Source organism: Hirundo rustica, chromosome 2 (genome assembly GCF_015227805.2).
Source record: "Hirundo rustica isolate bHirRus1 chromosome 2, bHirRus1.pri.v3, whole genome shotgun sequence".
In the NCBI taxonomy this organism is placed as follows: domain Eukaryota; kingdom Metazoa; phylum Chordata; class Aves; order Passeriformes; family Hirundinidae; genus Hirundo; species Hirundo rustica.
Genome location: NC_053451.1, coordinates 87484365 through 87496327, shown reverse-complemented (window position 1 = coordinate 87496327; position 11963 = coordinate 87484365). Strand labels below are relative to the sequence as shown.

At 43.6% G+C, this 11963-nt stretch overlaps 1 protein-coding gene across 4 annotated transcripts in view; it reads left to right on the top strand.

The window, feature by feature from the left end:
- The first annotated feature begins 1469 nt into the window (after positions 1–1469).
- MGAT4A (alpha-1,3-mannosyl-glycoprotein 4-beta-N-acetylglucosaminyltransferase A) overlaps positions 1470–11963 on the top strand; it is a 72945-nt gene continuing 62451 nt past the window's right edge. Inside the window, exons 1-2 of one of the 4 annotated variants that reach the window (XM_040056826.1) lie at positions 1470–1563; positions 5430–5737. In XM_040056826.1, the coding sequence (XP_039912760.1) occupies positions 5644–5737 (94 nt within the window). In that variant the 5' untranslated portion in view covers positions 1470–1563; positions 5430–5643. Of the gene's footprint in view, positions 1564–2469; positions 2491–4630; positions 4767–5429; positions 5738–11963 lie in introns of those variants that run through there. The other 3 variants (XM_040056828.2, XM_058419513.1, XM_040056827.2) reach the window with 3 other exon arrangements.

Sequence of the window (11963 nt, the reverse complement as noted above, 5' to 3'; positions counted from 1 at the left end):
GGAGGGCTACTGTGCAGGTACCCAAATGTGTAAAAATACTGTAACGTGTTGAAGCACTGGTAAGAAAACATGAAAGCATATGAAAACTTGTTAAATGTCACTCTTAAGACAGAATAACTTGCAAGATTTTTCCACAATTTCATAAGTTCTAGTGGGGAACTATCCCACTACATCCAGGGTAAGAGCCTTAATGGAGAGCAAAACTCCACAGGTTTCCCAGAGAAGTTATCAATGCCCCAACCCTGGCAGCGTTCAAGGCCAGGCTGGATGTGACTTTGAACAACCTGGTCTAGTGAGAGGCATCCCTGCCCATGGCAAGAGGCCTTGGACCTAGATTATCTTTAAGGTCCTTCCCAATACAACCCATTCTATGATTTTATTATTCCGTGGAGATTAAAAATGTGTACTATCGACTTTGAAGTAGGGGGAAGGTAAGCACAGAAGGGAAAGAAATCAAGTCCATGAAAAGGATTGAACATTGCCAACCAATCAGCAATACATGTCAAGAGCAGAGCTCTTGTGGGGTAGATAGGACCCTACCCTAAGCTAAGTGTGCCATCTAGTTTGAATAGAAGTTTTCAGACCCTAAAAGATGCATGGAATTCCTGGAACACATGAAACAAACCACTGAAGATAGGGGGTTACATAATAGCAGCATCATGGCCCTAAAGAGTGAACCCATAGAGCAAAGCTTCCGCTGACTTTCTCTCAGTGATCGCGCAGTGCAGGAGCCTCTGGAGGAAGCCGAGTTCATTTTCACACCCACAGGGCCGTACCTGCGCAACCACCTCGTGGGCGGCCCACACGCCACCACAGAGAACACCCTGCCCAGAGCGGGACAAAGCACAGAGGGTTCCTTTTACTGGCGTGAAGCAACAAGCTGCTCTTTAATTTCAACAGCTCTCAATCCAAGCTCTGGGAGGTGTTTATTAGCAGGGTAAGAACTCAACGGCAAAATTCATGACTACGACTTCTTGTAAGTGGTGAGCCAGCAGGTCACACGGGGCACCGATACATGCGGCTTGTGCGGCACTGACACGCGGATGGAGAAACCCGCGCAGGCGGCCAGGGACCCAGCCCTGACCCAAGTTCAGGGTGCACCTCACCAGGGGGCAATGAGCACCCAAGCGCTAGCGCAGCTAAGCCTTTTCTGGGGCTCTCCCAAAGGCACAAATCCTCAAAAGCAGCTCCAAAAAAGGGAACGCGCTGCCGAAAGCGGCACTGCAAGACACCACCCCCGTCCCCGGCTCCCGCCGCAGCCGCTGAGGGAGTCTTTGCGAGACAGCGCCATTTATAGCCGCGGCCGAAGAGAGTGACGGGCGACCCAGCCAATGAGTGGCGCCACCCGCGGCGGCGCCCATTGGCTGCCCGCCGTGCCGGCGGGTGGGCGGGGCGGGGCTCCGCGCTCTCCATGGCGCCCGGGGCGGGGGGCGGTCGCCGGGGCTGGGCGCGCTGCTGACGCGAGGGGCGGGCGGGCGAGCGAGCGAGGGGAGCGAGAGCCCCGGCGGAGCCCGCACAGCCCCCGCGCCCCGCGGCTCCGCCGTGCCGGAGTGCCGCGCACAGGTGAGGACGGCGGCGGCGGTGGTCAGCGCGTCCCGCTGCCCCTGCGCGTCCCGCGCCCCTGCGGACCGCCGGCTCGGCTCGGGGGGGGGTCCGGGGACGGGCGGCTCTCCTCAGCCTCTGGAGCGGTAGTACGGCGGAGGCGCTTCCCCTCCCTGCGGGTCTCTGCGGTGTCGCCGGAGGGAGGCTGGGGGCCGTCCTGCTCCGCCATCCGCCCGCCCGCTCCCCTCTGCGCTCCTGTGCACCTGCGTGGCGGTGCGGCGAGCGCCGGCCGCTCCTCCGCAGCACTTGCTGCCCGCTGCTTGGGGGTGCCCTCGGGGGTCCGGGGCAGAGGGCGCTGCGCCCTCTCCCTCTATTGCTGGGGTGCCTGGGGGATACCCCGCTTCCCACCCTTCCTCCTCCTCGCCGCGCGCTGGGATCGCAGGGGCGTTCGGCAGAGTTTGCAGTTTCCTGTGTCTGTTCCTTCCCCCGCAGCCTCGCTGCGATGCCCCGGGCGCCGCGCAGCTCCCCGGACCGGCGCTCTGCCTCCCCGCCTCTCTCCCTCCCTCCCTCCGTCCCCGTCAGCTCTCGCCCTCTGCCGCCCGGCAGGGCTGGCGGCTCCCGGTGCCCGTCACCCCCGCGGTTTTTCGTTTTCCCGACGAGGTAGCTGCGACCGGAGCGGAGCGACACCGGGGAAGGTCCTGTCTAACTCAGGACGCTTTCCACGGAGGCAGCCGATCCCTCTTCCCCGGGTTTGAGGGCTGCGGGATGCCGGGGCGGCGGGTGGCAGCGGCCGGCTGCGCGCTGTCGGGGAGCGCGTCGGTGGAAATACGGCGGAAAAGCCCCTGTTTAGCAGGTCCTCGCCGCCTTCGCCTTTTAGCTGCCGGTTCCTCACGGGCCGTTCTTCCGTGCCTTCAAGTGCAACCTTTTCAGTGCGGCGGTGCTCCCGCGGTAGGTGATTTCGCACCCTCTCGGCAGGATGGGGTCTGGCTCATCCTCTCGGAAGTCTGGCACGCTTCGTGCTGTGATCCCGCGCCATGCAACCCTTCATCAGCCATGTGAAGAGCCTTTGCAGGCGCACTGGAGTGGATCAGTTTTTATGGTTTGCGGTTGGGAATATGCTTTGTGTGTATTTTGAGAGTGTCTGCGTGCAAGCAGAAACTTCTTGGTTTATTTAAGACGAGATTCAGTAGGCTTCTGCTTAGCATCCGAGAGGTGCTAGCACCTTCAGCACCCCTGGCCTTCAGCATCCAGCCGGGTCATTCCCTTCTGTCTGCAGTGGGAAAGGTTCAGGTCGTAATTGCGCTGGCAAATTTCATAGGCTTCATCTGTCTAGTTACACCCTATCACTCTGTCATCTCAAATTGGATTACCCCTCAGTTAAATATGTTTAGATTGTGCTGTAAATTATTGAACAAACCAAAAGTGACCACCTGGGACTTAAATAATTTATGTGCAACTACACATGTGTTTCTGCCAGTTTAGCTATATGCATTTTTAAAAGCTGGAACTTGTCTGGCTTATGCGTGGCCTTGATGTATGCAGTTTGATACAGTGAAATGCTTAAATAATCTAAGTATTGCTGAGCTGTAACTGAGCTTCTGGTGCCTGTGCTAAGAGGAATGGTCACAACACCCGAAGAGAAGGATGAAAGCAGAACCAGCCAGCTCAAACTCATGATAATTATTGATTTGACACAATGTTATGCATACTGACTGCTGGTTGAATCAAGTTGCTGCTGTTCCTCTTACTTGTTTGTTTTCTGAATTTTTTCTGGCTCTATTTCTGAGGATTCAGATAGCACAATGAGGGGCCCCGATCACAACATCGTGGTATTGTTGCAGCAAATGTAAAAATTATGCCTGCGTTTTCTGGAAAGGCAGATGGTTCACTTTCCTTGCATTATGGGATAATATTTCTACTCGCCTCATTGCCCTCTCTTGTTTGCACATTGGACCTGTTGCCCTCACTGGGGTGATCCCTCTAGCTTGCAGCCCGTTCCTGTGTGCACATCTGGGCTGCTCCAGAGAGATCTGATTGATGCTAAAATGATGGGGAAACTAGATAACAGTTTAAGCATCCTTGCCTCAGAGACACATCAGCTGAGTTAAACTGTTCATCTCTGTAACCTAGTTGCTTATTCTGGTAATTTGGGAATCACATGAACTTCCTGAATTTGCATAGACAGGCTTTATAAAACTTTGGGGCTTGGGATCTTTTGCCTCTCCTTGCTATTAAAGTTCATCAAGACTTTTACCTTCTCACCTAATTTTTATTGCTTTTCTCGCTTTTATTATGTCCATCTCCCGTTCAGAGTGCTGGTACTGATATTTCCTGGCATTCTGTGCTCTCTGTGTTAGCTTTCTATAGGTGTGTCAGTTGTCTTTGTCTCTCATTGTGTTTAGCTTGGGTTTCTCATATCATAAGGTGTTCTGCAGTTCTTTCTATTCCAGTTCATTGTTTTGTTTCTCAAAAATTTTACCATCCACTGTGTCTGCCTCCCATGTACTTGCATTTGTTCCCTTCCTCATAGGTAATGTGGGCTTTCTGAGTTAATGTTTAAAGCCACAAACCTATTTGTGCATGAAGTTCCTCAAATAGAGCACATTACTGGCATTATAGGTGAGGTAACTGTGGTCCAAAGGTAAACACTTCCTGTAACCTGGATGTTGTGACTAGGATTTGAACACAAGAGCGTGTTCTGCAAATTTATTGTATGCTTCCATTCTTTTGCTAACCATGCTTGTTGGTTATGCCTTGTTTTGTGGGCCCTTTGGTAAAGGTAATAGGTGCTGTGATATAAGCTTGGGAAGAACAGTTCAAATTTGACTGGAATCTCTTGGTACTGTAATAGTAAAAACTATTTTTTTCCCCTGTTGTTCTGAATGCAGCAAGGCAAGAAGGTGACAGAGACCGCTTCCAAAGAAAATGCAGAGCAAGTTATTTATTGCTGAGTAACATACTTGCATCAGATATAGTTTATAGTGGGGAAAAAATCTTGGCAGTGCCTTGAAAGAATGTTGGCTGCTAATGTTTGACTACTGTAAAGATGATTTAATACTCTGAAAACTTCTCCCTCCTTTTTGGAAGTTGGTTTATTTATTGACCTATATTCTCTTTGTCTTGCTTAGGACAGTGTGGCTAGGTGCTGGCTGTGTTTGGCCAATTGATGATTTTCTAATAACCAGGATATGGAACAGAGCCTTTCTGAGGGATAAAACTGAACTGTAGGTAACTTAGGTAGTATCTTTATGCCTGTGTGGTAGAGATGGAGGAGCGATATGGTCATACCATGGCTTTTTGAGGGCTTCTAGGCTGAGCAGTCTCTGCATGTGGGACTATAGACTGTGCTTTAGCTGCAGCTGAGATGGGAAAAAATGGTTGTGGATGGATCAAATCCTCTTGCACTGAGCAAAGATGAGCAGGGTAGGTTTGTACACGGTGTTCAAAGCTCTGGTCTCTCAGCTCGCTGGAGGCAGTTCTGCTCCTGCAGTTACATGAGACCTCACTGATTTCAGAGGGGTTTTGTCCAAGTGAGGTCTTAGGAGTGGGGCCTCGAGTTACTGCATCCTGAAAGCAGCTTTTGTATCAGTTTGACACCTGCCAGGTGACATGTGACCTTGCCTTGAGTTGAGAATAAAATTGTAATGCTGGTGATGTGTGTGTTTGTCCTTCAGTGACCAAATTCCTGTGAAATACAGCTCGCAAACAGTCTTAGAAAAGGCGCACATTAATCTAACGAGCTCAATTCTCTGAGGCAAGACTGAAACATTGAGAGGGAGGGGCATGTAAGACACAGCAATGAAGGTGTAGTGCTATTTTTCGGTTCTTGGGGGACTCTTCTAAGTATTTTTGGCATAATCTGTTAAAATTCTGTTTCCTTTAAACAGGACTAGAAGAATAAAGAGAAGTTGGATTGATGAGAACTATAAGAAAGCATACAACAGTTTGGAATGGATTGATTTATGATACGTCCGATACGTGAGGGCTACATTTTGTGTCGCTGTTGTCCAGCTGCTGCTGGAGTACGCTGACTTTGGTGCAAGCCCAGCAAACAGGTCCTCATCGCTACCAGAACATAAGCAAGTGTGATGCTGAAATGAGATGAGGCTCCGAAATGGAACTGTGGCCACCGTGTTAGTTTTCATCACTACTTTCCTCAGTTTGTCCTGGTATACTGCATGGCAAAATGGGAAAGGTAAGGAAAAAAGCCCAAAACCTAATCACCTTCACATGGCTGCATTTCTGTGTGCTGCTGCCGTGTGTTAGCAGTCTGTAAATCGCTTGTTGACTAGCTCTGCTACAGAAGGTGCTGCCTTGGTGAGAAATAAACACTTGGTAATAAGTTCAGGAAAATTAACATTGAGTGATCCTCATTTCAAAAGGAAAAAAAAAAAAAAAAAAGAAGATACCTGAACAAAAACAAATGCTGCTCTTGGAGGAATAGGTCGGTCAAGGCTGAGGAGTTGTGGCTGGATTTTATTTTTCTGTTTCCTGGTTTATGGTTGTTGGAGAAACATATGTTTGTTTTTGGTCGGTGGTTTATTTATTTTTTTTCGTGTGTAACATATGGCCGATGGACCCAACTAGAGAATGTTATTTTTTGTGCTGCTTTCTGTCTTCCCTGGTGATTTACTGATGGCAATGGCAAACTGCCAGTCAGCACTGTTGAAAGACTTTTCTTGCTGTCTTGGAAAAAAAGTTAAAATACTTTTTTTTAAAGTACCATGTAGGAAGTGAAATAGAATGATCAAATTGACTAGGTAATAGGAAATGCATCTAGTAGAATAACATGAACAATTTTATAAAATACTTAAGTTACTGTTTTGTGTAGTAGATAGTAGACTTTTACCTGTTCTTAAATCTTTGATCTTACTGAACTCCCTGTGACCCTTGAAAACTTCAGTTTTTATGAGGGTTGGGATTGTTTATGAAAGTAAGATGATTTGGTTTTGTCCTTCCATAAAGCAAATAAACTTGTTTAGCAATATTTTCTAGAAGAAGAAAGGATTGGGTTTTTTGTTTTATAAACATCTGATCTCTTGAAAAATAGTAGACTGTGTCCTTCAAAGATCAAGTAATTTTAAAACCAATTTTGTCTTCAGTGGTTGTTTGTTCTGATTGTTCTGCAGAAAATATTCAGTTGTGCCTCAGGTCCAATTAGAGGAAGCTGAGGTTTTCCGGGAATACTGTCTGTTGTAGCAGGGCCAACTTGTTAGTCTTATTTAAGTATAAAAGAAGCAGATGAGTTCTGTGGCATGCTGATTTTTTTTTTTTTTTTTTTTTTACATTGGGCACTTGTGCAAGAAGCAGATGCTTTGTGGTGTGATCTCTGCTGTAGCAGTTGGTTGGTAGGCTACCTTTCTGAATGCAAGCAGCAGGAAAAATGTCAGGTTCTCAAGGTTATGGTAATATATGGATTTTTTAAATTAGATAACAAAAGCATAGATGTGCCCAAGACAAGAAAAGATGTCTGAATAGCACTGGAAGTAGTACTTTCTTCATTTTGACTAATAACAAATTCAGTAGTGATATTTTTACTAATTTCTTGCTTAAGAACCGTGTAAGAATTTTGCTTTCACTTCAGCAAAGATGTATCTATGAAATTCTTTCTAATTTTTTTTTCTTACCTGATATATGACTTACAAGTCTTGTTCTCTTTTGTCAAAGCATGACACAAAGAAAAGTCGCTGTTAAATTAACAAAACCCTGCTGTTTGGATAGTATATGATATATGGCACTTTGCAACAATTTAAGCTTTTGTTAGTTAAACTGCTCTATTTTTTTTTATACTTTTTTTTCCTATCTGAATGCTTAGAATCAATAGTTTGTTAATGCTGGTATAAAAATTCTGCATTTACCATCTTTAAGATCTTGCTGTTGAGAATTAAGATGATAATTAGTGAAATAAAAATCAGTGTAATAAGACATCAGTAATTTGTTAATCAAATCACAGTTATGAAACCAAAGTCTAAATAAAATTTTTCAAGAGAAGGTTATACCTGGGATATTGTTTTTTAATTTTTTCACAGGTTATTCAAAATCAAACCAGATTTGAGTTAATTCAGTACCACATTTTCAATCAATGCACAATGGAAAGGTTTCAGAAACTGATGATAAATATTTGCTAAAGGTTTGTTTTTTTCCAGTTCCATGTAATTTTATAGCCTTGTGGGATAGTATTTTAATTCATTGATAACATTTTCATTACAAATTTTTGAGTGGCTAAATTAGAAACAAGCATAGCTTGCTGTTCTTATTCCCTGAAAGGCTGTGGGGTGTCACATTCTTTGATTATCATATTTTGTTTTTCATTATATTTAGATTCTTGTAGGTATTTTTCAGTGTTTGGATAGCAAATTAAATCTACAATCAGAAAGAAAATGCTGTTTTGCACTTTCTTAAAGAAAAAGCAACCCCCCTCAAACTGCTCAATGATAGCCAAAACAAATTCTGCTTTTTAAAGCAGAAGCATAATGCTTTTTTTTAACTACCCTAATCAATTTTCAAGTGATTAATTTTAATTTAGAAAGTAAGATCTTGGATAATTGTCACTTTAAATGCAGCATCATTTGTAGAATACCAATTAGACTGGGATGATACGATATTTTTGTAGATCATACCTTCCTCTAGTAAGTATATGTAGTCTTAGTCTATGCAGGATAGGATTTAGACACTTCTAAGCTATACAGACTTCGGTACTGCTTTAAAGCACAAAAGTTTGTCTCAGCTGAATAATGCTTTATAAACTTTAAGACACACTGAGAAGTTGTCAGGAGCTGAAGGAAATATTCTCTTTGAAGTGCCATTGCTGGAAAGAGCATGGCTGTATCTTGCCCAGAGGTTTGATTATGTGAATAACATTTCCCAAGGCATGTATTGCCATTTGCATGAAATGGCCAATTATGTGATTTTTCTTTTAAAATAACTGTGTTTGGAGAAGGTTGGCTAAAATATTTTTGGTCATTGGAGAGAGTCTTCAAAATCAGTCCAAGATCTTTGTTGCTTTCTGGACTTCACACAATGTGTAGAAGCACTGGTGTAGTAAGGAAGCAGTATAAGCCCTGAGTGTACCTGGGAAAGACCTCTCCTGGGGGATTCTTGCAAATCAGTTGAAAGACTACTTTCTAAGGTTTAAAATGTTCTATGGTTAGCATGTTGAAGTACATGAACGAAGTACATGTTGGAAATGGAATCTTAAAAAATGCTGATTACTGTGGTGTGCAGAAGAAACACTTCCAAAGGATCTGCAGTCAGTTCACGTTCACAGTTAGTTCAGTGTAAGATGTCCTTGAGTTCCTCCTAAAACCGTGCTCTTATGCAAGGTATAACTTTATGCTAATGCCATCTCTTCTGACTGAGTTGTGTTTTCTGGTACTCCTGACTTTCTCAGGGTCACTGGTCTTCACTACCTCATTTGTGAGATCTAGAAATGTGGTGTGTTTTTTGCCCTAAAGGCACTGCTCTTAACCAGTACAGAACACTGCTGCCTACCTATTACACCAGTCACAAAATTCACATCAAAAGAGTTGTATGCTATGTAAAGTGTGCAGTCTTGATCTTTGTTCTTTAATGTGACTATTGGTCTGAGTACATAATGTTCCAGGGAGAGCACTATGCTCCTTAATGCTAAAGAACCTCCCCTTCTTGGATCAGCAAACTTCCTGATGTCTGTGGAAATTTGGAAGGAAGGTAAATAACTTTACTGAGTTAGTGCAGGCATAGTAGGATGGAATTCAAGTATTTTTTCATTTAAAGTATGTGACTTTTAGTCTTGGTCAAAGTCAGTTGTTTGCCATGTCTTGCATCACTTCTAGGAGATGTTTGGCTACTTGAAGTGTAGAGAACAGGTATTGCAATATGTATTGTGAAAATCTGATGCAATTTAGCCCTTCAGAATTGGCTAAATGATGTAGTTTTCACAGGACTCTGAAACGGTTAGTGTATTTCATCACTTTTCTTTAATGATGAAGAATCTGGTTTTCCGTTCATCCAAGGGTGTTGTCATAACTGCAGGATTTCCTCACTACATGGGGATGGCTTATTCCACGAGTCCCATGTGAAGACCTCCAGGAGAACTTTTGAGATATTTACCTAGCATCCTGGTTCACTTAACATTCACTCGTGCTTAGGTAATGAAGGTTGAACATATTTTCTTTTAAGCATGAGGTTTTCTCTTGTTTGGAGAAAAAGTGGCCTGGGCTTTATAATAAAAATGTTATCTTTTCTCTCCTCTACCTGTTTTCATGAAATAGGAATTGCCGTGCTGGTTCTCAGCCACAATAATCGTAAGTGTTCAAAAACATCTAAACTTAGCAAGGATAACAATACCTAACTGAGACTAAAACAAAAAACCTCAGCCAGTGGTGGCTAATTTTGGAGTAAGAAGAAGGAATATTTATCCCCAGAGAAGAGAAGTCCTAGAGGGAGAACCACAGAGGAAACAAGTCAAGGAGGACAAAATCTGTTCTATCTAATTTATCTATCTAACTTCCCCCTTGAGAAGGGGGGGTTATACAATAGATGGTGGTTATACAATATTCTCATTAAGAAAAGGTGAGAACTCTGAGAGATACATGTATTTTACAACTATAACCCACCTTAGTTTTGACATGGATCCTAAGAGAAGCTGTTATGCAGGTTAATGCTGCTACAGCCTTTTGACTGTGTGTTCCGATTTTCAGAGTTAGACGCTCATTTCCCACTGATCTGTGAGTTATGGCCAACCAACCAAAAAAGCTGGTAAATGGACTGCAAACTGGGAGGAGTGAAGGCAGGGGAAGGGAAGGGATGGGCTGGGAAAGTGCTTATAACAAATTATGCCAGTTTGGAGAAGAGGGGGGTCTTTAATTTCTGTTAAATAGAAAGGAAATGTTGGTTTCCTTTGGAAATTCTGTTGCAGATCTTCCAGGAGCTGAAATTAAAGGAAATAAGAGTTTCCTTTTTCTTTTAAATATCAGCACATGAATGTTGTTCTGTTCTTTATCTAAAATTCACTTTAAGATTTTTTTTAACAAGAAATTGGCCTATAGCTTACTGCTACTAAAAATAGTTGAATTTCATTAAAGCTAATCAGGAATGTAGGTTTGGTTTGGTTACTGAGAGTCCTGTGGCAGGTAGTGAACACCCTGTCCCAGGTGAATAGTACAGAATAGCTGAATAGCTGTTCAGGTGGGACAGTGTTTAGATCTGCAGCATCTTCATGTCTGTCTTATGACTGCTGCAGGAGAACTCCTCTGACGCCAATGATTTTTAGAACTGCAGTAAAAAGGATTACTTCCAAAGGGGTTTTGCAGCACTTTCTTGCCCCTTGCATTTTTTGTTACCTGCTAGCTAGGTTAGCTCATCTGTTTATGGGATTATAAAACTTGGTTGCTACCAGAGTATTTTACGGAATCTGGCTTAGCCAACATCTTTAGGTACTGCTCTTGATTACAGCCTAGTGTTAGAGTTGGGGAAAGCCCATGCTTCTGCTCAGTGTAGCTTATAATTCTTCTTCAGCCTGAGTCTTCCATGCTTTCATGAGATACCTCCTCTTGCTTCCAGCCAAATAAAGAATGCCTGCTTCTTAGGGCTACATTAGTGTTAAGGAGTTTTATTTTTACCAGTTTTTGGAACAGCTCCTCCAAAATGCTGATTGTTGCTCACATCCAAAGACTATTGAGACTATGATAGGCATAATTTAGCCAAGCCAGGAAAGACAGTTGGTCTTGACACAGCTGCTCATACCTTACTGTAATGTTTTCAAGTGAGTAAAAGGGACTTTGCAATGATCTGTCCTTTTTGACAGTAGTTGATCTTTTCCTTAGTGAATCTAGATGATTAGAGGCATAGAATTCTTACTGGATTTCAAACAGCACCATGATGGGAGGAGCAACAAAGGTGGACAAAGAGATTGACATTTCAAATTGATTAGGCAAATTGGAGATGGGGTCAGGTAGCGGGGTGAAAGGCGGGTTTAAGGTAGCTGAAAGTGCCCTAGTCAAAACATGGGGTGCAGTAAAGAAAAAGAAATCCAAATGTGTACATGAAGAATTGAGAAGAAATTTGATGTTGGCATTATAAGTAGGAATGACATGCTACATGTGACTCATCACATTATTGCAGAAAACAATAGAAGCTGAGCAAAAAAGAGGTTTAAGGAAATACGTATGAACTGTACTGCTCCAGCAGGATGCAGGAAGTCTTTTTCTGCTCTGCTTTGTACTGTGTCTGCTTTGGGATGGCGCACTGGAAAGAAAGTAGATTCATTAGATGGGGTCCAAAGAAGCAACAAGTGATCAAAGATCCAGAAAGTCTACCCTGTAAGGGAAGGATCAAGGTCTTGGCATTCCTTACTTTAAAGGAGAGGTGTGAGGAGAGAGATAGGAAGATAATAATTATGCCTTTTTTTCTTTCTTTTTTTTGACAAGAAAATTTTGGCA